Source organism: Tympanuchus pallidicinctus, unplaced genomic scaffold (assembly GCF_026119805.1).
Source record: "Tympanuchus pallidicinctus isolate F22 unplaced genomic scaffold, pur_lepc_1.0 scaffold3, whole genome shotgun sequence".
In the NCBI taxonomy this organism is placed as follows: domain Eukaryota; kingdom Metazoa; phylum Chordata; class Aves; order Galliformes; family Phasianidae; genus Tympanuchus; species Tympanuchus pallidicinctus.
In genome coordinates this window covers 53,585,873-53,611,661 of record NW_026294747.1, presented here as the reverse complement: position 1 = coordinate 53,611,661, position 25,789 = coordinate 53,585,873, and the positions used below count along the sequence as shown (strand labels likewise).

General features: G+C 36.4%; 1 protein-coding gene across 1 annotated transcript; it reads right to left on the bottom strand.

The window, feature by feature from the left end:
- Window positions 1-1,221: 1,221 nt before the first annotated feature.
- On the bottom strand, window positions 1,222-25,603 carry CUNH14orf39 (chromosome unknown C14orf39 homolog). The gene is made up of 17 exons (XM_052693719.1): window positions 25,534-25,603; window positions 25,167-25,223; window positions 22,756-22,882; window positions 19,438-19,527; window positions 15,463-15,650; window positions 14,930-14,972; window positions 14,413-14,533; window positions 14,067-14,161; window positions 9,524-9,663; window positions 9,003-9,082; window positions 6,825-6,910; window positions 6,668-6,732; window positions 5,498-5,568; window positions 4,259-4,416; window positions 3,686-3,821; window positions 2,192-2,249; window positions 1,222-1,477 (listed from the first exon to the last, which is right to left on the bottom strand). Exons 1-17 carry the CDS (start codon window positions 25,580-25,582, stop codon window positions 1,275-1,277), a joined length of 1,767 nt encoding a protein of 588 aa, XP_052549679.1. The 5' UTR covers window positions 25,583-25,603; the 3' UTR covers window positions 1,222-1,274.
- Window positions 25,604-25,789: the final 186 nt, after the last annotated feature.

Sequence of the window (25,789 nt, the reverse complement as noted above, 5' to 3'; positions counted from 1 at the left end):
ATCCCAAATATCAGACAGGCCCTCCAAGTCCCTGTGTTAAAACAGCCCTAAGTCATTTAGGGGTTTGGCAGATAGGCAGTGGCATAGATGACAGAGCTTTGGGTCAGTTAGGGTTTTGCAGGTAAATAGAGAGAAGGGGAACTCTACTCCGCTGTGGACTTTATAATTAGAGTTTACTGGCATACTGTGCAGACTATAATGGTAGGATGCTGTTTGTCAGCCTGTTTCACCTAGTTCAGGTGTTCTTCTAACTAGCTTGCACATCTGCAATGCCTTCTGTTCAATTTCCTGCATTGTCTTCTTCAATTTCCTTTGCTTCCATTCCAGCACCTTGCTTGGTTGCTGTTAGAGCATTTATTTCACACTATGTGACTGAGAAACAGATTTCCTCTATCAAGGAACCAAGAACTGATGGTAGGGGTTTTACATATAACATTAAAAAAAAAACAACTCAAAGTGTCCTGGTGTTTCCCTCAAAAACCATAAATCTGAAAGTGCTGCTGGTGGAAACAGTTCTGAGGGACTCACTGTGTGCTGACATGGCAGCTCGGAACAGACTGCATTCCTGACTGACTTGGTACTATCTTCACCACCAGTCATTCCAGAAGGAAAGCCATTTGTGGAGAACTGGTGCATGTATTTGTACTGACCACAGTTAGACTTTGGAAACTGTCTGATCTTGTATATTTAAAACAAACTAAAACTACAACATCAGATGAAATGGAAGGCCCTTACTTTGCTTTCAGTGTTGTAAGCTAGAAAGACAGAACTTGAGCATTATTATTACATCATTTCACTTCATATCTTAAGAAATAACTACAAAACTTTACATAAAAATCAGTGAAAATGTTTATTTCAAGAATTTTATAACAGATAACCAATTTAAGAACAGTAACTCAAGTTCAGCTTTGTCCAGAACAATAAACAGTTACTTTTTTTAATGTTTAAGTCAGAGATTCTAAGTATCAAGGAGTTTGGAGGCTCTCACAGATAAGGAAATAATTATTCCACATGCTACCTTAAAATGGCATATCTGCTACTTCCAAGAGACAGTTTAGGTAGATCATAACATTTTATGAAAACAACATATTTAGAGAAGAAATAAGAAAAATAAAAGCTGCATCTCAAAGCACGCACTTGATGAACGTACACGCACTCTTGCAGCAATTGCAATAATGTGTTGTTATGTGAAATGCTTTGTACTTTAACTTACGAAAACAGAAGCATTTGTCAAGGCTAAGTAGGAAAAGAATTTAAAAGGAAGTCAGAGGTATTCAAAAGAATGTAGATGGCTTTGTATTTTGCAAGGAAGAATGAAAACCTTTCACAGAAGGAGACTGCGATGATCTTTGATCTTGTCCAAATGCAAATAGAAAACTGAAGTCATCTTTGCCATCTCCAAAAGCATGAGAAGTTGATTCCAAAGGGAAGGGAAAGGCAAACGCGTCCTCACTTTCTGATTTCCCAAATAAGCTTCCTATATGGAATACGTAATATATTACTAGATTAATTTTTACTGCATTCAGCATACTTTTCTTTAATATTTTACTCCCAACGCTTGCTGAGTGTCAGAGGAAAATATGGTTTACAATGTCTGATTCTCCTGCCTCACTTGTGCTGTTTTTGTACTGTGCACCTACATTGATTTAAACTTATGATCTAGGTTTCTCTCATCATTTGTAAGCTATTTTCATTCCAGTTGTGGGGAGAGGGAAACAATAGATCTGTTCTTCCAACACCAAGCTAGTAGCTTTAACTTAAAAAACTGCATTTTCCAAGTACGATAACTTTTACATTAACAGAACAGATTTCTTTTTAGGAGTGAAAAAGCTTACAGAACTTTGACACTTAAAATCTTTTCTCCCCTCTTGCTGTTCATCTCAGAAGGAGCAGGGGTTGCATGAGGTGTGTTTGAAGCACTCTCTCACACCTGTTTTTTCAGGACATCTCAGACATTCAAATCCCATAAGACAGGTATTTTGAGAATAAAACTAAGCTACTCAAAATACAAATTGACACAAGAAGCCACTAAGCAGGGTTATCACAGATCAGTATGCAACAAATGAGCATTTTTTAGACAACCAAAGGTGCCTTGTTAAGCAGAATTGTGAGCTCACCTGCCATATAAACATAAATAAAGTACAGCTGATAGACACAAACACTTTCTAATTCTTTCCACTTTTAGACTTACCAAAATCTTTATGTGGTGACATGGGATTCAAGTTTCCCACAGAATAACCTTCATCTATCTGAAATGTAACAGTCATTTTATTTAACAAATGAGAAAGAAAAAACCTAAGTTCTAATGCTGACACATAATAAGTGAAAAAGACACTTTGCCAGTGAATATCAGTTTCTAAATTTAACTTTATATGTCAAACCCTGAAGTTTCAAGGTAAGCTCTTCAATAAGCTTCATGTTTTGTTTACATCTACAAATGCACACTTTCAGACTTTCTGGAACAAAACACCAGATTGTAAACAGGCCAAAACCTGATCTGATTTTCTGCTGTTTTTTAACCTGAAAAGATTCAAAAATATTTAATTCTGCAAAATTTTAGAAAACCTCTAAGAAACAGCAGTTACAGCCTCCCAGTAGGATTTGACGTGGCCAGAAAGAATGATCAAATAAGCACTTACTACACTTCAGAAGAGCTCTTAAGCTCTTTTTATAATGGATAAATAAGTTCAAAACTCCCATCTGACCACAGATTAAAGTGACTGCTAGACACTGCTTAATTCCTGAGCTTTCACAGTATAGCATGGGCTCTGAGAGCATTACACAACTTACCTACGCACTTCCTTCACTTTACCTACACCCATCTCCTTCCTAAACCATTCACAAACTACTCACCAGCCTATTCTCTCCTATAAGCTGCTGATGCCAGGTAGCATCACCGACACATTCTTCACTAAAGACAAAATAAAAACGTGGTTTCCCTCCTTCAGCTTTCACCTAGTAACTGCAAGACTCAGCACACCCACTGAAATCTGAGATACCTGGATTACATTCCCTTATTTGCACAATGAATGTTCATTACAGTGAGTGATACCTAAGTAATGCACTCCACACTGGTGCACACCTATCTCAAATATCCAATTACATATTGCTAGCCTGGAAAGGAAAAAAAATTACTGTAGAGCACTGTAGTTAGGCAAAGGATAAGAAGTGTTACCAGGGTTCCGGGCTCTGTTTTAATTAGCTACCTATCTGTTGCCTTGATTTAAATATAGCTGCTAATACATACTTACATTTTAACATTTCTAATGGATGAACTTTTCCTTCCCTTCACATTCCACACTGTGTGAAATATGGAGGATCAAAACCTAACATTTTAAGTGACTGATTCCCTGCTACAGCCAAACAAAACCATACAGGATACTCATGTGAGTGGTATCTACAATTTTGCATTGCAATGCTGAGTCAGAAACCCTTTTTGTAAATCTAGCTATCTGTGCATCTGCATAGCCATATGAGAAAGATTCACACTTGGTCACAGGTCATCACATGGGCAGATAAGGAGATAATCATTTTCAAAGGATACCCAGTGTAAAATTAAGCAAGCTCTAAAAAGACACTCGCCAAAAAGCAGTCTGGTTTGGAAAAAAAACATTCACTGTTATTATTACTTCCTCAGCATGTTTTGGCTTTTGGAAATTTAATATTCTTAAGTACTAATTTTTACCTCATCAGATGAATTTTCTGCCCCAAATACAGAAGAATCAAACAAATTAAAGCCAGGTGACTTCTGGGAGATGCCCAAAAGAGAAAAGAAAGCAGGAGATTTTGATGCTGCTTCTTCACAGCCCATGTTGTGAATGCTGTAAAGACAAAAAGTTAGAAACTGCATCAATGGTTTTAAAAAGTAGCACAGGTGGCTTTTTTTCTTTCTGACTTTCCTACATTTCTATAGCTTCCATCAATAATTGCTTCCTGCAAGACATAACAGGTGACACAACCCTCTACATCAGAGTGAGGTGGTGCTCTTAATCAACTCCCTTCCTTTTGCTCTCATGCTCCAAGAAAAAAATGCTTAAAAAAAACAGTCAAAAGAAAAGCAGTCTACAATTCAAGTAGAAATGATATTGCAAGAACAAAGTCTAACTTAGAAAAAATTTGTATTTTGTCTTTTTTTTTTTTTTTAAGAACTTTCTATGGAAGACTTTCTATAGCACCTTTCAAAAATTCTGGAAATACTGGAACAATAAGCATCATTACAATTTTGCTCAGGAAACCTGGACAAAAGCTTTATTCGTACAAGTCAAATGGAGGTGTTTTGGAAAACTGGGTTTTCTTCCCCTTTGACTCAGGTGTTCCAACAAACTCCGGTGTTTCAGGTGCTCTTAGAAAACGTTCTGCACCTTCTGCTGCTGTGTCAGGATTATTCTCATTTGGCTTAAAATACGTGTGTCTGTCCTGTTAAGAAATATACAACAGTATTTATGGCACATGTAATTTCCCAAAATAGGGTTAGTCCGTTTCTCTAAGCATGCTCATTGTATGTTTTAAGGTTAGTTATTTTTATTTGCATGAAAAATAAAGGCAATTTAATTAAATGCTTCCTGTTACATATTCACCATAGTTACAACTGAAACCTTAATTTAACTGATTAAAAATTGACTTCTTCCAATTGAAACTACATATGAAAGTTCTTCATTCACACACAAAAAAACATTTGAGTTGGTTGAAAACAATGCCTTGGTTTCTTTCTAAATCATCTCTTAGCTTATGCTTTAAGTCACACTGGAATCCTCTTGATATTTCCTAGCAAATTAAAGGAACAAACCATCAGAGTATGCATTATCTCACTGAGAGTATTTTCTCTTTTTCAGGAAATGTTAACTGAGAATGTACACTTGGATTCTGTGGAGCAATTTTCACTAAACTCAGTATTGTTGAACATTAAGAACATACTAAGAACATTGTTCTCCACCAGTTGCCTGCGGGTGTCAGCCTGTAGTAAGCCAGCGAGAGGACGCTGAGTGTCTCAAACTTGATCTCAGTATCACCTGCATATGCAAGGTGTACACAGAACTGGCTTCAATAATATGGCATGGAGCCTAAATTCCCATTCAAGTAATAAAAGCCCAATAAAAGCAGCCACTCAGAATCTGTGGCCAGCACAGAGCCTACTTTCTATGCTATATTTCTGTGGGATAAGTGAATTTCAAATGCAAAAAAATGTTCAAATGTATCTTATCTTACACAGATGAAAACATCACACAACAGTTCTATCTAGAAACTATCATGTGCATAGGACAGTTGTCCTCAATGTCCCATTGTCAAGGTAACATTAAAAAACCACAGAATGCTGATATGCTCAAGGTCATCCTCCTAGTAATCAGAAGGAATGGCTTCTGTTGGTTGCCTTACAATGAGTCATTTTGACAATTCCTGAGAATTACAATTAGTTCTTGCCAAAAGACTCAAATACATCAAGTTAGATTGACTACTGTAAATAAAATAACTGCTTATGACATTAAAATGCTCTGCTTACTTGAGGTATGTAAGAAGAATCCTTAGGCTCATCTCCTGCTTCTTTATCATCACATTTGGCCTCTTGGTCTTCTATGCAAAGAAGACAGCACTCGTTATATTATAACAGCATTTTAAATGGATAAATAAAAATTACATGGTGAGGAAGAATCCTTGTAAAAGATTTATTAACTTGGCATTGCTGTTGATAAGGAAGTGTTCTGACTGTAGTTTCCATAATAACCCACTCTGTGGCAAATTTTCATATTTTCCTCCTATTCTGCCATTTATTATTGTCAAAGCTATACTAAGGGTGCTTCATTTTGTCTGGTAAGTTCTTCAACTTTAGCTGTCATTCCCTGAGAGTGCTTATTTTTGCCCAATCCTTCTGTTGCACTCTGAGAATGCTCACACCAGTCAATAGGAACCACATGGAAACAGTATAAAAGTCCATGAGACTGAAGAAATGTCTTAAAGACCTGGGCAAAAGCTAGCATAAGAAATGAGAAGAATGTTACTCAAATTTCTGCTCTAAGCTTGAGACCACGCAATGTTTCACACACTAGAAGTTAAGATCTTGTGTTTTAAGACACATAATTCAGATTCTACTTATAGAAAAAAATGGGCTCTAATTTTTTAAATGGACAGTGTAATTAGGAAAAAGTGCATATAAACTAAAACTCAGTGCCCTGGATTTTCGAAACTACAGGTGCATTTGTAGATTCTCTATTGCGTTTCTGTAAGCATTCTGTGTGTATTTCTTATATCAGTTTTCATTCTTAATGATCTTAATCTGATGCTTCAGGATTCCTATATTTGTTTGCTATAGCCCTTTTCTTTGCATTTCCTCATGCCTTCTCAGTAGATTTGCAAACAGGTTTTCATTTTGCCCAAACAGCCTGAGACTAAGAGTGTGGATTTACTAGAAATTCTGGGGGATTCCCTTTATTAGCAGTGGTTGATGAAGAATGCATCTCACATTACTGCACAGTTCAGTCTTCATTTAAACTTAAGACTCAGTTCTGCCTGCTGTACTCACAAGTTAAAACTAAATAAAGTGGAGAAGGAAAACAAATGGTGGTCCACTTCATATCAGAGTGACAGTGTGGCTTCTAGAATATTCTGGTTTATCATTATGTGGTCAGCACACAGTTAGAGCACATCTGATCAGAGGACAGCAGTGGCACTTTACCTATTACACTTTTTTCACTCTCAAACTGTTGATTAGCAGTCACTTGCTTTGGAGGCCGTAGCAGTCTAAAAGACAAAAATTACACTTGTTTGAATGTGGGTTATTTCCATAAACTTTAATCTCTAAAATGAAAGCTACTTCATTAGAGAAAGGTTACCTGAACTGCGTTTGGCTTTGAAAACTTGCTGTTGATGGAACTTGGGCAACCTGTAGATTAGTAGTTGCAGCAGTGCCAATAACCATCTAAAACACCAAGAAAAATTCAAGAGAGGCAGCACGTGAAATTGTTACTGTGACAGTGTCCTTCCAATTTGTCCTTAGATTGCATAAATCCACTCAGTTAAGCTCTTTTTAGGAATTATGCAACTTTTTTTGCCTGTCTGCTTTACCTACAATTTAACGTTTTTTCTACATGATATTCAAAACCACATCTGTTATTTCTAATAAAGTTGCATTTACAGCACTGATGACTAAAGGTGAATAACTAACTTTTCAGTCATACGAATAGCATTACACAATTTACAAACTTTATTCGTGTTTATTACTGCTGTAGCCAGGCCTGTCTCCACCTTCTAAGGCCAAAGTCAGAACGCACAGAAGTGATTAAATCTGCCAGGTTGACTGAACAACTGTAGGTAACAGGCAAACACTCCCCTCACAGACATTGGCCAGATCAGAAGGTCTGACTCAAACACGTAGCATGTATTTGTTCCCTAAGGGCAGAGTGGCTCTAGGAGTCTATGCCTCAGCATGAGATAACATATTATTTCACAGAGAGCTGCTAGTTGTGGTTTGGTTTTAATTTGCAAAATGTATCATAGAATCACAGAATCAGGGTAGGGTATGAAAGGGCTGGATGTGCAGAATCTGTCCACCAGTCACCTTCTTTAGTTTACAGCTCCTTTCCGGAAGCATGAAGACCTCCTGTCCTCCAATCTTTTTCTTCTACTCCATCTTCTGCCCGTTGCTGTCACCCTTTCTTAAAGTTTGCTTAACCTTGACTTACTGCTTCCCACTGTTTTCTAAGTGCAATTCTAGGTCCCAGATAGCCATCCTCATCTGGATTACCCTGGCAACAACCCTTCCATCATCTTCATCACGTTCAGCTCCCTAAGCCTGTCACAAATCACAACTACCTGAAATTTACTTTGGTCTTGCTTCATTCAGTCTAGCTCTTGCATTTCATACTGCCTTGTCTTATTTAATGAAGGTGGTTTTGTTCCCACAAGCTCAATCCTAAAGCATTTGATGATGCACTCACAATAACCTTGATTTCCTTGGTAAGTTACAAGAAAATCACCGCTGTTAACTTTTTTACTTGGCAAATTTTCACTGACATTTGGTTTGAAATAGGTCCAGTGACACATACCTTGTGAGGAAAAGTTTCAGTATGGACACTTCCCCACACTGCTGCGCAGCAAAAATAGTTGCAAACTATTTATCTCTGCTGATGCCACCTTTTCCAGTACTCCATTTATACTTCAACAGTCTATCAGCCTTGTTAATTTTCTTTGACCTAATGTGCTTTTATTAGTGTGGGTTTTCTTTTGTTTTGTTTTGCGACTGTGCAAGTTATTCCTCCTGCTTGTTTTTGGGTTGTTTTACTGTGTTTGTGTCTTTAGGATATTGAGCTGCAATACACTTCCCCTTTTCCAAAAAAAAATGTCATAGGAGTTATGGGATAGAGAAGGAAACACAGTTCTGAACTTCTTAAGTGTACAAAGAAATGCTACTGAGGTTTTACTTCTCTAAACCTTTTTTTTTTTCTTTCTGGATAAACTGTAGACAGTCCCACAGAGCATCCTACATCCTTAGTCCTCAGTGAAATACCTTCCCACAGAGTAGATGACTGATGATGAATCAGTAATAGAAGATTATATTCCTTCCTGAATTCCAAAACTTTGCTGCACACAATCACATTCTATGTGTTTAAAACTCTTACAGAAGTTATTTATTTGGACATACAGTCCACACCAAGTTTGGAAAGAAATCACACAGAATCAGAGAATCGCAGAGGTTGGAAGGGACCTCAAGAGAACATTGAGTCCATCCCCTCTTGCTAAAGCAGGCTCCCTACAGGGAAGCAATATAGAATGTTTAATGTGACTAGCAGTAATAACATGAAGCACTTTATGATAACTTAAGCAATTTCAATTGAGTTAGAAATGGCATCAAAAAAAGAATTTTATGATTACCAAGTCTTCAGCATCTTGAACCCATCATTAACAAGTTTTATGAAAGACAAAATAGCAGTGGGTGTGTTTGAAGTATTTTGTACTTAAACCACATACAATAGATAAAACAGTCTCACATTTACCAGTGGCAGTACTCATACCTGGGATGGATTTTCTGCATGGCTGGAAGAACTGCTAGCAGCAACTGATTGTTCCATAGGATTTTCTTTTTCTTCTCTCCCTAAATTTACAAATATATAAACAGGATTCAGTATCCAAAGCATTGCACTGTTAAACTGAACTTGTCAACAAAGCATGCAAATTTTACTGCTCATGAAGAGCTAAAATGTGAAAGTTCCAAGCAAATTACTAGAAATAATAGTTACATTTACCATATATTTACAAACATTCCCAGAAGTATGCTTTAGTTTTTTTTCTGATGCAATGTGTTAGGTATATCTTCCACATCACTTTACTCAACGCACAGAGAGAGAAATCAGAGGTTGTCAGAACACAGACAGGTATGCACCTGACTTCTGCTGAAAGCCTAGCTACATCCATCACAGTGAAAACAGCTGAGGATATTCATTGCCATGGTTCCCATTTATTTACACAAAAATAACTCAAAATTCTCAAAAAAAAAAAAAAAAAAAAAAAAAAGATAATTAGAAGCACATTGCACCTGTTTCTGTTTGCTGCATAGAGAATCTAGCAGTCTGTGAAGACTGGACTGATTTCCGAGGAATGCATGGGAGCTGTAATGGTTTGTACAGCTGATGTTTCTCATGTGACAAAGAAGGATGTTCACTCTCTTCAAATATCCTAAAAAAAAAAAGATTGGAAATCATAAAATCCAACAGCTTCAAATAAGTGAAGTTCTCAAGGGAAATGCATGCTTCTAGGGGGATTCTAGCTCTTTTCAGCTCCAGCTATCAATAAGACTTTAGTTTCCCTTTAAAGAACACCACAGAATATCACTGAAAGCAAAGGGCATGCAACAGTACCAAAGTGATCATCATAACATTGCTGACTTGAATTTTGTCGGCATCAAAGAAAATGGCAGGAAACAGTGGAGCGTGACCACAAAATGGTGGAATTCAAGATCCTTGGTGCATTAAGGAGGGTGCACAGCAGGCTTGCTACTCTGGACTTTAAGAGAGCAGACCTTGAACTCTTCAAGGAACTGTTTGGCAAGTGACATGGGAGAAAGACCTGGAGGGAAGAGGAGCTCAAGAAAGCTGAACAGTATTCAAGGACTGTCTCCTCCAACCCAGAAGCTGTGCATCCTGAGAAAAAGGAAGGCAGCCAGGAAAGAATGCCAGGAGGCCTCCATGGATCAACAAGGAGCTCCTGGACTTAAGCACAAACATAGGGAGTGGAAACAGACACAGGATCACTTACCCTTTTTTTATTTTTAATAATGTTTTTTTTATTATTTTATTTCCTCCCTGACATTCTTGCTTGGCACTTCTGTGCTCCAGTTTTTTATATTTTTCACAAATAAGGTAAAATGTAAGATGAACTTTGTAAGGTATCAAAGAGTAAAATAAGTAACGCTACTGGCTAAAGCAGAAGCATTGGCCAAACCAGAAGCATTGATTAAGATACTGGATCTAACAAACTATGGAAACCATGGACCACCTACTATGACAAATAAAATCATATATCAAACAGAAATAATTTAAAAGCATCTTTATCTTTCATTTACAGCACTTGCATACTACAAAAAAAATAAGATGTTTATATGACTGAGTATCTTTAAGATCAGATGTGGAGAACTTCAGGATTAGTCAAAGCAGAGCTAAGCACAGAACCCAGGCTGAAATGGCTTTTCCTTGTTCAGAACTGCTCTATCACAGTCATTCAAAAATGAAATGAATTGAACAAGGCTGCTGCTGATGGTCATGATTTAGATTGCCAGTAACCAATCCTTTTACATTACTTACTTCGGATACCAAATTGTGTTTTTAAAAGTTCCTGGAGTCAGTTTCTGTGTGCTTTTGTAAAACCCAGCAGACAATTCCCTGTATTTCTAAAGAATTCCCATACAGGAAATAAACCATTCTTTTACAATACATATCTATTCAGAAGGATGGATTGATGGTAGAGTTGCAAACAGGAGTCAGAAACTCTTGAGATATTGATTTTTTTAAGTAACAAAAACTTCCAAAGGGACCTGCAGTTAAACTTCAGAAACACACAATACATCTGCTCCCTTCCCTCACCCCAAAAATTATTTTAAAAATAAATAAATAAATAAAAAATATCTGACATTAATAACTACTGGGAAAAAAATCAAACTGCAGACTGAAAGTCAAAATATTCTGAACTGCAATAACAAGAAACATCATTTGTCTTACTTTTTTTGCTTCACTGTAAGTAGACATCTAAGTGGACAAAAGATCTTTATCTCAATCCATGTAGCAAAACATGTAATATTTTCAGTTTTATTAAAGTGCAAAAAAAGATATTCTTAGGTCAAAATAAAATTTCATTTCCTTAGCAGTTGCTGTGGTCAGTACAGGGTTAACTGTTTCCCAACACAGTGGTCAGACACTGGAACGAGCTGCTCAGGGAGGTGGTGGAGTCACCAAACCTGGAGGTGTTCAAGGAACGTTTAGACATTGTGTTGAGAGACTTGGTTTAGTGAGAGCTATTGCTGGTAAGGGGATGGTTGGACTGGATGATCTTGTGTGTCTTTTCCAGTCTTTTTGATTCTATGATTCTGTGATTCTTCACTGATGTTTACATTTAGAAGTCCAGAAACAGATTTACAATATTTTACAAGAATTATATTGCAAAGTCTTTTATTTGATCGCTGAAGTAATGCAAAGGCACAGAAGGGACTGAAATCATACTCTACAGAACTTCTTCCCCTAGAAGAAGTTTTAGCAAAAACTCCAAAAAGCATAGGGAATGAAGCTGATACATACCAAAGCAGTGTTCAAGATTTCTGCGTAATAAATAACATATTTAATCAAGAAACACAATCCAAGTCTTCAAAAAAGTTCAAGACACAAGAGCAGTCTGAATCACTTTAAAATTTAACCAGTTATACAGTATTACTTGGTGTTCCTTTTTGGTCACTGATGAGGACTTTTGGTATGGAAATTTGAACTATAATACTTGTTGAATATAACTGGTGCACTACAGAAGTCCACTACTCAAAGAAAATAGGTTGCATCAGAAGACTAATGTGTTTTGCAGCTGTTCCAATCTTTCTGACAAAATGATTACCACTGCCATCCTCCTGCCCAAAGAACATATACACCAGCAGCTATCAGTTAACTTTCATGTTCCTTTCTTATCTTGTAGCCCTCTACAGTATTCCATGGGTATTAATTTGTACGTTATTCTGCTCAGTGCTTTTGTTGTTCTGTTTGACGTTTGCTGGTTCCGTGCTGTTCTGCATCAGTTTATGGACTTTCACAATGCAACTCTTTTTTTGTTCTTCTTCTGTGGCAGAAGATGGAAGTTACCTCCTGCTTCACAAAGATCTCTCTGCTCAGGAATTACCCTGCAGTGACTGCAAAACAGCTCCTGCCTTTGGTACCCTTACTCTCTTGTTATATTTTTCTATATTGATTTGAGTCTACAAAGGTTTTAATTCACGTGAATCATTGTCTTAGTACATTTTCTGTTTCTTTCCACAGTGATTACAATCACAGATTAATAATATTCCAATTTTTACCATCAGTAGTTACTCAGATATTTCTGTGCTTCCTTTCTCTTTTAATACACTAAAGAGGAATGTTTTAAAACAACTTTTACACCATTTTCCATAAGCTCATATGTTTTACAAAACTTTGGCAAGAATATGCTTTAAAATTTACTCTAGAAAAGCAATGTTAATTAGTAATCAGGTTGTGGTCTGGTAGTACATGCTATATCACATGAACACATGCATGGAGGTTAAAGAGCAATGTGAGTTACAATGGTGTGAAATGTTTACAGCATCTTATAACCATGATGTAAGCCATGGAACTTCAGCAGAGCATCAAAAGATCTACTTGTGCACAATCACGGCACAATTTTTGATGAAGGTTCAAGCACCTGAAAACTTCATGAAAGAGGTAACTTTATGAAAGTGGCAAGTCCAGCAAACACCCTGCAGATTCCTTTCTAAAAGTGGTTTCACTGAGTACTTCTTGCACCTCTGTGCCTAAAACAGAGATCTCCTCCCTCTGTAGTATGCTTTTAATTGGCATTTTCTGCATACTGAACATACTTGGAGCCCTTTGAGAATTCTAAGGGAGTATTTCCAATCTTCTTCACCCAGTCTTAGAACTGCATGGATTTCTTGTTTCCCTGTGTTTCTGAGATCTTGCCAATCATAACAAATTTAGATAAGAAGGCAGAACTGGTGTAAGATCTTAAACAATGAAAAATTAATCATTTGAAGGTTCTACAGGGTTCTATAAGAAGATATTAAAAACGTAAAGTATTCCTTTACAGTTAAAGGACAGTTAAAAGGACAGCTTTCTGCACATATAGTCCACTAAATCCCAGTTCAAAGCTCTGAAGAGCACCCTTATCAAGCACACCATGACATAAAATCATTTGGACTAAGTCTTTTGGATTTTTGTCCAACAGAATCAGTTTTAAGTTTCATATCTTAATACTCACAAGAAATCCAGATGAGTGCAAGATGGTCCTGATGGTGACTTCAGTCAGTGTAATTGAGCTCAAATTAAAGCGAGTCCCAGTTGTAAATGACCACTGACTAATTTACTAAGCCATTAATCCTGTCAATGAAACTTTCACTCACACTTGCTTTTAAGAACCAAATTAAGTGTTAAATTTCTAAGAGTAGTTTGGAGCTGAAGGCAATGACATTTGTAACCCTGAACTTTTCACCAAATACTTGTTCAGTATAGTTAATGTATTCCATTTTTGACTGCACAGTCATTGTAACTGTAACTACAAGCCATAAAACTATCCACACAGATCCATTAGCAGAAGCTGTGAGGAGCAAAGTTTTACACAACATACTTCTGAATAGTTATTTCCAGGTAACACTTATTTTCTGGCAATAGAAATTTGCCACCACTGAACAGCAAGAAATAAGATTCTTTTAAAGTTATGCAAATGACTCATATGTCTTGGGTTGAAAACCTTGCTAGTCGCTCTACAGCAACAACTTGTGTTTTGTTGCCACCTTTGTGTGAATATTGAGATGTTTTTCTGGATGAAAGCAAGGAGAAGGAAAGAATTCTGAAACACACCTTTCTTTAAATTCCTTTGGTTTCTCTAGACTTTTCAGATTTTTTCCTTCAATCATTTCTGAATTATTTTGATCTTCTGTGGTCTCTTCAAATGTCTTAAAAGAAAAAGAATAAATAAACATCACAATTTAATAAAAAAATGTGAAAATGATACAGCTACTTGCTGCAAAGGGCTTCTAAACTGATGAATCAGTGCAAGCACAATTTTTTTGTAGTCAAAATGATAATAATGAATAATCATTAATTCTAGTATCATCCTGTTGGCTCATATGCTTGAAAATATACTACTATTTTGTTTCAGCAAGTCAATTGTATAAGTACCTACATATATATAATACACACTTACTTTTTTAAGATAATTAATTTTCATTTCTATTTCGTCTGCTTCTTTTTCTAGTTCAGTTGATTCTTGTGTAGCAGTTTCAGCAAGCTTTAACATTTCCTGTGTTTTTTGTCTCAAAGAAGCACTTCCAAATTAAGGAATATACGTAGCAACATGATTTTATTAAAGAAGGGGATATAATCAGGTCCCTCACAGTTCTATGTTGTAAGTGCAAGTTCTAGAGTGACAGAAAGTCCTGACTATTCCACATGGCTTAGGAAAGTCTCCAAATCCAACTTCAGTCTTCTCTTTAATGAAGCTTTTTGACTGATAGGTCATTAGATGAAATACAATTATCTTCCTCAAAATGTTCCAGTAAATTTTAACTGAAAAACTATTATTTGACCTACAATTATCCCAAGGGGAAATGGCTGTGCTGCCACTCTAAACATAATTACTATATTTTTAAATCAAAAGCTGTGAAAGTTAAATATAAACTTTCCTTCCTGTAAACTGTATTCACATTACACTTCAAGGATACATATACAAAGCCCAGTCATTAATGGATTTAAAAGGAGCAGGCTCTGTAAAAATAAAATTTTGTTTCAGAACATTAACAAGTCTCATTTTCTCTACAAATACAGTTTAAATTAATGGTTCAGGAACACTTACCATTGTGTAATAGCTCATAAAAGTAATAGCAATAATACAGAAAGTAATGACATTTAAAATAGCACAATAAGTAAATAAGCAAGTAAATAAATGTTTGAGAAGCTAATTCTAAACTAATACTGGTTGATTTTTTTACCCTAAGAAGCCCACTGGCCAACCTCTCCCCATTACACTTACAGGTTGGAGGAAAGAACATTAGCATGCATACTCCAACTAAATTCGTCTTCCAAATCTCAGTTTGCTACAGTTTTTTTTCCTAAACATGGTACAACAAAAATGAAGTTTTTTTTTATCAGCTTAAGAGAAGCTCTGATAAATCAATAAATGGATTTCTGTACAGGGCTGTAACATGCAGTCCACCAGCAACAGGCTCTACTGCATAAGCATTGATAATAACAGTACCAAGCATGTCCAAGTCAGCATCTTCTTTCAATTTATATTGTTCAGACCGTTTCTGAATTCTGTTCTGGATTTCCTCAAGCTCTTTCTTTTTTTTGTAATATTCCTGTGCAAGGGCAGTTTCTGCATATTTTTCACGGTGTTGCTTCAGAGTCTCCTTATACTGGATTATGTAATCTTGATACATTTTCCTATAAAATATATAATTTAGATAACTTTTAGAAAGGAAAGCTATTACTTAATGGAATCATCTCAGTTAGACTTGCTGTTCTGGAAAAGGTCAGAGTACTTTTTCAGTATGTCTCTATTCGATTTCATTTTGTTTTCTTCCATCTGTTTTCATGGAAAACTGTGCTGTACATAGCAAAAATACATTCATGATATAACAGCCATAATTCTGAAAGGAATCTAGACCATACCATGAAGGTAGCTTCACAGATGACAAATGGTTCTTCCTCCTTTAATTAAACTTCCTTGTTTAATGAAACTCACAGCAAGCCAAATTCTCTGCATCTGCTTATTGGCACAACTCCACCTGTATCAGTGGAGCTGTATCAAACTTACAGTAAAGGATCATTTGACCTAACAACCAGTATTTATATACATACAGTATTTATATATATATATCTAGTGTCAAATGTGGAGGTTGGTAGCCTGCCTGTGGCAGGGAGTTGGAGCTTGATGATCCTTGAGGTCCCTTCCAACCCAAGCCATTCTATGATTCTGTGATTTGGATCAGCCTGATGCAGTGCTGCAGAAATGCTGAGCTATTTGATTGAGGGAAACCTCACACAAACACAACAGTCACACTAAAATAACAAGACTACCAAACCTAAGGTTAAGCAAACACCTCAATGCTTAACTGGAAAAGAGCCAAAATATTCAGCTTCTCGTAAGACTGCCCTCTACATTAATCTCACACTGATATAATTTCACTGACATTGAGTGAGAACATAGCTACAAATTATTAAAGCAGGTAGCATCAATTAAGAGGTCCCATTAAATAAATCTTCATGACGTTGTTAAAGTTTAAATGAGCTTTTGAAATACTGTTATAAAAACAACCACCATAAGAATCAATTAGATGTAATTCATCACATAAAACTGAAAATTGATCATTATTCTCCTTGAAAAAAAGAGAAAAAGAAGTACTATTGGACAGAACAGAAATTGGCTTGTGCTAAGTCAATGACAGTGACTATTCTGGATAAGATTCTTTGGTCTGTTTTCTCAATTAGACAAGGAATTTGCAGGATAGCTTGCAAACAGCAGATCAAATATTCAACTGTGTGACTGGGAAGCGTTTCTTATTACTCCAGTAGTGCTGCTAGGTCTAGCGTGCATTACAGGTCATTTCCAATGCAAACTCAGTATCTGTAGGGAAAGCACAGTGATGAACACTGAGTAATTAACAAAGGAACTGGTTCTAACTGTTCATGTCACACACAGGTAACCTGCAGGAAAGCAAGAGTTAATTATTAACTGTTTTTAAAATTATCAATAACAACAACCAAGGCCTGGTATATTTATCTCCACATTTGAAAGCAAAAGCTTAATAACAGAAGCACGTGTGAAAATATTACATTATCAGTACACTGCAGATTAATTAGAAATTCCTCTATGAAACAAATCATTATGCAAAACAGCAACTGAAGGCACAGACACACCTGTTTGCCTGCAATAAGGACCAGCTCTCACTGTAAATCACAGTATTCCTCTTTAAAGAATATGTCAAACTGCTATTACTGACTGACGGAAAAACAGACACTTTGGCTGCTGGCTGGTCAGACTGGGCAGCACAAGAGACATTTCTGTCCATACACAATTGTTGAAACTTCTTCTCTTACAAAAGAAATGTCAATTTTTTAATGTCATAGCAGAAAATGAGATCTCATTTTTCAAATAAAACGATGCTGCAGGCATCCCATTAAACTGACTGAGGTGCAGCACACGTATTCAAGGGAAAGAAGTTGTAGATTAACACTGCTATGATTCAAGGTTGTGAAATCAAGAAATTTCCAAACTTTCTGTAGAAAAGGACATCAGTCTATTTGTTTTTCTCATGGCTTTTTTCATGGACAGTCTTGGGAATCCGTGAAGTTATTGGATTTCCTAAACGTTTCTGTATACTGTCAGGGTATGAAAGATAAAATAATACATACTTCCATTTAATTTAATAGATTCTACAAACAATAGCTAAGCAACAGTGATATTTGCAAATAAATTTTAAAATATAAATCAAAGTCAAATAATTGCAAGTGATACATTTCAGGCTTCTGAGTATCATCCTCAAACTTTAAACACACTTTTTCCCCAAAATTTGTTTTCCACAGATAAATATTCATGGCCGTATGGAATATAGCATAAAAGTCTTGAGGAATTGACTCTATTTCCAGTATTTTTCCTAAGTAATTTGCATCCTTCCATTCACACAGTTGAACATCAGCTGTTTAGAATTCAGTACTGTTCACATTAAAGTCATCTTTTAAAAAGATCTTTGCTTGTAAAGCAGCATGTCCTGAATGTCCACAAACGCCAGCTTAAGAAGGGCATTCAGCACATAACGTTTTAAATGCACTTATTTTTCTTCCTAATTTATCTATTCAGAATTTGTTGAATGCACGCCTTGCTGATTTGAGTATAGCAGCAAATGCTTCAGTATAGAGGGACTGTATTTGAAAGAACTCTCTGGAGACAACTTTCGTGAAATACATGAATTAAATTTATTCCATGGTTTATAGTCATGATGTTTTACAATTAAAAGTTCAGGAGGAAAAAAAAAGCAAACACTTTCATGTTGGAATTGAAACTAGTTATCTAAAGAAGCAATTTAAAAGTAATGCTTCTTTGGCTTGTCAGCTCAAATTAGTGAAGGCCAAAATGGCTCATATACTCATAGAAAGCCAATTTAGCTTCATTTTTCACCAAATACGGAGCTCTAAAGAGGAAGGCAGATAAGCTACTAACAGAGTTAATTAAAGGCTGCCAGGCATTCTACTTCTGCTGTCTTGAACTACTTGCAAGAAGAACACTAGCATAAAACACAGCCAACATTTGAAATTGCAGTTGCCTACAGTAACACCCCTGTACTGCTATCCAGATGTCTAGATGGATCTGCCATGACTTTTTTAACACACAACTAACCAACCTCTTCCTCTTCCCAAGCAGATCAGTAAAGGTGAGCAACCTCTCTAAAATAAAGACTTTTTTTTTCCTGAATGTTAATCAATATTTCACAGCTTTAACTTTGTCACAACCCACTTCCAAAATTTAAGTGAAAATTTTCAGGGTCTGTTCTTCATCCCACTCAGTGCTGGTAGACAGATTCTACTCGCCCTATTTTTCATGATCTAACACTGAACTTGAATGCTTTGTAGTTATTTTGAAGAATTATTCATAAATAAAGAAAAACAAATTATTTGAATGCATCAGTTATCTTGTTTAGTGCAGATGTGAAAGTAAAGGCTCAAGTTCATTTATGTGATGCTTCTAGAAAACATCGAACCTCATTACTTTCCAAAAAGTCTTCCAAACCTGAATGTCTGAAACTACTGAAATTACAGCATGTATGAAGATATGTCATGATAATGGTTAAAAAAAACCATCTGTAATTAAAATATGTTTCTGCAAGTATGCTCTGATATTTTGTATTTCTGTCAAAGCTGAAACACTGATTACCTTATGATTATCCAAATTTAGAGGGCTTCTCTTGAAATTGTGGGCAATTAAACAGTGTTCTGAAAATCGTTATAGAAATTTGGGAAGTTATCTGAAAAAGCTGTATTTTATCCTATTTCATTAGCATCTACAAAGTCACAGATGAACTCCTAATAATGGAAAGTGAATATTCTTTTATTACAGTGAAATGTTTACCAAAACTTTTTGATGCAGACTGCATAACTTTGCAGATCAATTTAGACAGCACTGCCATCAACAAGCACTGCTTCTAGAAAACTTATCTCATATGATCACTGATACCTCTCATTTTCTGTAGCTTCTTGTAAAACTTCAAGTTCATTCTTCACATATTCTTCATGCTTGCTAAGAATTGCATATGTGGGCTTCCAGCTGCAAAGTACAAAAAAGAAGTGTGTAAATGGTCCTTCCTAATAAAAAAGCAATTAAAAAAGAAGACATAAACAACTTACTTTAGCTAGCTAGCTAGAGCAAGTCACTTAATGTGCTGAAAGTCAAGCACGTATTTTTCTAGTGTAAAAAGCTCCAGCTAAGTAGTTGAAAATAAGTTAATTGCAGATGAGAACTGAACTTCAGTTGCTGGCAAGATATGTTCTTTTTTGCCTCTATGGCATCATCCAGAATACTGCTACTCTAGGGCAATGTAAACATCTAATAAATGAAGTTTGGCTGGAACTATCAGACCTAGGAGACATGCAAACAAATCCCAACTTTAGGAGCACTTGCATAGATCCCATCAAGCACCAAAAAGGCAGAAGAAGAAGAAAATCTGAAAGCACCTGAAGCCCTACATAGATTTGGAACAGGTTAACAACAACAACAACAAGTTACCTTTAAAGAGATGGAAATTATCAATGAAGAAATGCAGAATAAGTCACAGCTGAGCAAAGGAACTATTTTCTACTGCAATGGTAAGAGTAACCAAGGACATGTGGTCCATTTTACGCTGCATATTCATGAGTAGGGCACGTAAAGGGCATTGGGTGAGTATGCCCTATGGTCCAAAACTGGAGAGCTTGCAGCGTGCAATCACAGAAAGTATGGATGTGTTTCTGGACAAGCACTCCAAAGGTGGTGTAAACAGCTGTTTCCATTATGGAAATAAAGATAGACATTAATTTGCTAAAGTCCAATAACCTTGAGCAAAAAAACAATGTACTCCAGGTGATAGAACATATGCGTAAGCAGCATCTATAACAGCATTAAAGTTTCTCATTGGAAAAAGTTCAACGAGGAAGTGCAGCATTGGTTCAGGATATTTAGCATTATTTGGCACAAACTGGCTAGCACCACTAATCACTAAAAATGTAATTAAGAAATGCTTCTTCACCACACCTTCTGAAGATTCAACAGAAAGCCACAGTTTTAAGGGCTTAGATTTTTAAAAGTCAGAAACTAATAGTACATGTGTAGGTGCACACAGGCACACAAACACTGTGATCTTCTTCCAGAAAACTCCATGTCTTTCTTTGGAGTTAAAAAAAAAAAGAGCAACAAAAAAGTCACAGAAATCATATTAACCAGAGATCAATCATAGAATCATGGAATCATAGAGTCATAGAACGATAGAATGGCCTGGGTTGAACAGGACCACAATGATTGTCTAGTTTGAACCCCTCTGCTATGTGCAGGGTCTTAAACCACCAGACCAAGCTGCCTAGAGCCACATTCAGCCTGGGATCAGAAGGCTCTACCCACTTTTACAAGCCAAATGCATGTTACATTTTGTATTCACACTTGTTCTGCAGGCATGTGGAGAACACAGAGTTTAAGAATAAGCTTTGCAACAGAACGAGGCATGAAGGATCCAAGTAGTTGATCCATAGTTTGCTAAGTGCACCATTTCATGGAAGCTCTTGATAACTATTGCATTTGTTTGCTCCTCCTTTCATCAGCAAAGGTATAGAGAAATCTCTATCCACACTTATCTGGAGGCACTAAAAATTTCCTCTGGTTTAACCAGCTGGACAAGACAACAGTTCATTTCCTAAATTAGAAACATTCTGTGTTCATCTGGCTTTCTTTTATATTTCCATCCACTCCACCATCATGAACACAAATTAAAACACTGTGAGAGGAACGATAACATTTGAAATGGTCTCATCAACAGTATTTCACCACTTCTTGCTCTTGGATCAACACGTCATGCCTGAATCATTCAAGCAGTTAAATATTAGAAAAATGTCATTATGTTCCTAAGAATATGTATTTCTTCTTTGTCATAGTATTCTTCAGTTCTTTGTTAAATAGGCTTCTATGGATTTTTTAGAAAGCACAGTAGTATCCTGATCCACATCTCATGTATTGTATTTTCAGTAGACTTGTTGCATGTAAGAATGCAGTATTTTGTTCAAAGTCTTTGTGCCTCAATATGATGTCTAGTAATCCAGACAACAAGCAGTTTCTTTGAGAGCTCTATTGACTGTTCCTGGCAACTAAATGTAATGATACTCATCTCTGAATCAATCAGCTGTGAGGACGATTGCCAGTCAAATACAGAATCTGAATTTACAAGACCAATGTTAGAAACTTGTCCAGAGTATCAGGAGTATCAACTAGGATAAATATTAGAAATTTAAGATGATTCTAGTACTTTCTTTGTCTGATCTCACAGCTAGGACTTGTTTAGTACAGTTTTCAGTACGTTGATGGGTGATATTTTCAATGATTTAAGACAAAATCTCGTCCTTCTGCAAGCATAGTCTCTATGAATATCCATATCCCTTATTGAGTCATTTCTTATTTTCAGTCTCTTTACATTAATGCCACTGACTGATCTTTTTAGGACCTCAGCCAATGCCCTTTGAATTTAATGGTTCAAAATTTGGTCAGATTTTTAGTTCACCCTTAATTTCTTATTTCCTTGTTTGCATAACCTAATTGCTGATTTACAACTTAAAAAAAAAAAAAAGAAATCAGCATGGAATGGTTTCCAGTAATTTACAAAAGTGTTCATTTTATATTGCATTGGAGGCAAAAAAAAAAAAAAAAAGTATAAATAAACTGAAATTTTATTCTCAAATTCAAATCTTTTCCTAACTTATTTTAACAAAGCTACAAATCATTACAGAATAACAATCAATTCAATCAGCTGCCAACTAAACCTCCATTCACTTATGATTCCTTTCCTTCTTCTCTTTGCAGCTACTTTGAAACCTAGGAAGGACTCTGGTGCAACTTTCATTTCGTTTTTCATTCTTAGAAACCTTCCATAATTTTTTTCAAATACATGCAACGGACATCTATATTGAAGCACTTATCTTCAGGTATAGATTTGCAAGAAAACAAAAAGGATAGGATCTGCTAAGTTGTTTACCGAGAGAGTGGTGAGGTGCTGGAACGGCTGCCCAGAGGGGCTGTGATGCCCCGTCCATCCCTGGAGGTGTTCAAGGCCAGGTTGGAAGGGGCCCTGGGCAGCCTGGGCTGCTATGAAATGGGGAGGTTGGTGGCCCTGCATGTGGCAGGGGGTTGGAGCTTCATGATCCTTGAGGTCCAATCCAGTCCAAGCCATTCTGTGATTCTGTGGCTATATTCTTATATTCTTATATTCTGACTCTTAATGCCAGCTCTGACTAAAAGTTCAGCTCACATTATACTTACACGTTACAGCTGTCCTTACAATTCTCATTTTGCTTGCGTAAATCAGCAATTGCATCATTGCAGTTATTTATATTTTCCTGCAATCTAGCAATTTCATTCCTTTTTTCTGTGATTTTTGAAGAATACACTGAAAATGTAAAAATATGTTTAAGTGCTTGCAACATAGCCATGAAATAAAAAGTCTACATTCAGAGAATCAAAATTTCTTCCTAAGTGCTTGGTCTCAGTAGTAGCAGATGAGCAAACAGACTGCAGTTAAGCAAAGCAACAACAAAGTGAATGAAAAAAAAAAAAGAGCTGTGTGGTGAGAACACTGATTTTTATTTAATATTATGAAATTGGCTTTGGAAAAAAACATCAGTGCTGTTTCTCCATCCCAGTCCGTGTGAAACTGAAGCTATTAATAGTGGTAGAAATTAAAATGCTTATAAATAGTTAATGCCAACTCTTCTCCAAAGTTCACAGAAGGACAAGTGTCTGCAGACACTAGAGGTAGTATGCAGGAGAACAGTGGGAGCCACTTTTCTTGTGGTAATGCTTGCAACTGGGAGACCGATCGGAGCACAAGAGTTGCTTGAGATAAAAGTCTCTTTAAATACCTTTCATTTTATAGAAGTCCAGAAATAAGAATGTTTTAAATGGAAAAGCTGACTTCAAGAAACGAAAACTAAAAACATCTCTAGCAGCATTTACACAAATGATTGCTGGAATTGGGAGCAAATAAATACAAATAAAAAATGTAATGTATGATGGATTAATATATTGAGTAGGAAATAGATGCCAATTAATGAGGAGCATCTATTGTAATGACAAATCCCCAAAAACATGGATGTTACCAGCATTGTTTCACAAGTACAAGCTGTGAGAGCCACCACGCATATTCACATTGCAATGCGATGGGCAGAACGAAGTGCATGTTTGTTTTTTGTTTGTTTCCCTGTGTTTTCTATCTCTTATTCTTTCCTACAGAGGTTCAGAACTACTTGTGCCAAATCTCCCTTGCCATCACTGCTGCCCTGACAACAAAGATGGTGCCACTAAACTGAAGTCACTCAATCACAGACATCCTGCCCCCTCACATCTGTTTAAGGAGGGCAACTTAGTTGAGATTTAACTCGAGTTGTATGAATTACTGCTCTATAGCTTTAGATCATCCTAAACTTTGGGTCTGTTTTTGCAGCATTTGCTACATATTCACTTGCAGTTCCACCTGGGCTGATACAGGAGAAGTGTACCTGTCAGAGATAAATATCAGCCAGCAAAAAACAACAGAATCCCAATGTATTTTAATATCTTGAGTAATCCAGAGTATATACAGTGTCTTAATACCTTGAATACCTGAAGTCTAAGTGTTTCTTTTGAGTTCATGCACATTTTCAACTGAACTCCCAAACAACTGTAGTATGTTACTACAGTTACTAAGCCTTTGGATTTCACCTAAAACATGCTCACTTGCAGTAAGCTCAAACAAATTTGAAGCCACAAATAGCTCTAAATTTACAGACGGAGACCAAAGAATTATTACAGAACTCTATGGGTACCAGATTTTGTGTAATAGATGCTTTAATGTTCAAAATACTTCAATCTAATATTGATAACCCTCTCAATATGTAAGTACTTTCTTGGATGTATCACTTAAGATCATTAGAAATACTGCCACCAATACAATGCAGAACACTCTTATTTCTGAAGGGCTTGAACTTCAGCTTCTACCCGTGAGGTAGCAGAGATGAGCACGGATTTCTTTAGGTTGTCTCTATATCCATTCCTGTAACTGAGTGATACAACGGGCGGGATAGTTAAAAAATAAATAAATCAGCCAAGATCTAAGTCCATAATATTATACTGTTAGTCCTAGGAAGAAAGAATTTCATTGGAGCAAGGCTTTCCCATTGGTGTTACTGTTTGGGATTTCAAATAAAATGACCAGCTGCTCGACCACAGAAAAGAAGAACCAGGCTTGAGTAAGTTGCAGCAACTGAGAGAACTTTCATTATTGTAGGAAGACAGAAAGAGAGAAGAAGCAGTGAGGCACAGGTCCAAATTTGGGAAGAACAAAAAACATGAAGAGAGAAGGCAGACAAGTGGCAGATGTATTGAGCAAGCACAGCTGAACCAAAGAACTGCCAGCAACTGTGAGGAGCTACTGAGTAAGAGCAGGAAATGGCGCAGCACGAAACTGGCTGTCCATGAGACAGCTGAGCAGCATTAGCTAAGAGTCGAAGGCAAAAGCAAAGTCTGCTAGGGAGAACGAGCAAGTATTGATGGCAAAAGATGAGACAGGGTGAGAGCAGGACACTGGGCAGCTTTCATTATTAAGCTTGCTTCCGCCTCTGAAACTCAGACATGTATCAGGACTGATGAAACAGAGTATTCAACAGCTAATAAAATGATATCTTATCACTACTCACAATTTATCTGTTGATTTACATGTTCCTTTGCATAAGAAGTTTGTTTTAGCTGGAAAACTGAAAAGAAAAATAAACACGTTTATCTACAATGAACTGTTAAACAAACATTTTGCAACATTAATTTTACAAACATCAATTAGCAAAGATTTTAATGAGACATCTAAAAGTCCCCCTTCAGACAAGCAATTTTGCTATTAAGTAATTTGTAGAACCCTGCTCCATAACGTCATCATTATGTAGGTGATCTTCAAAACCCTAATATTTAAATGTTTATTTAAAGTTAATGTAACTGCATAAAGTTAAAAATATCACTTTATGCAGTGCACTGGTAATCTTCACTTTAAAAATATACAATATAATGACTTACCGAACTCAAGCAGGAGTTTATCCAAGTTGCTTACGAGTCTGTCACTCATCGTGTAGACCTTGGGAGAAAAGTGCAGTTTACAGATTTACAAAGCTTTATTAATACAATAAACAAGTCAAGGTTCCATTTTAATGGAACCAAATTTTTCACCAATTGTAGTAATGGATTTACTGGAGGTCTAAGCCACAGTTGGGGAAAAAGGAAGTGTACAGCTTAGGTAAATGTTCCTGGAGAAGTTCTGTGTTGAAGAGGTTTA

Bases quoted from the DNA above. Each gene is read 5' to 3' on its own strand.
- CUNH14orf39 (XM_052693719.1), bottom strand. From the start codon at position 25,582: ATGAGTGACAGACTCGTAAGCAACTTGGATAAACTCCTGCTTGAGTTC. The intron at 22,883-25,166 runs GTGAGTAGTGAT...TTACATTTTCAG, and splicing joins TGTAAATCAACAGATAAATT to TGTATTCTTCAAAAATCACA. The intron at 4,417-5,497 runs GTAAGCAGAGCA...ATTTCTTAACAG, and splicing joins ATTCTTCTTACATACCTCAA to GACAGACACACGTATTTTAA.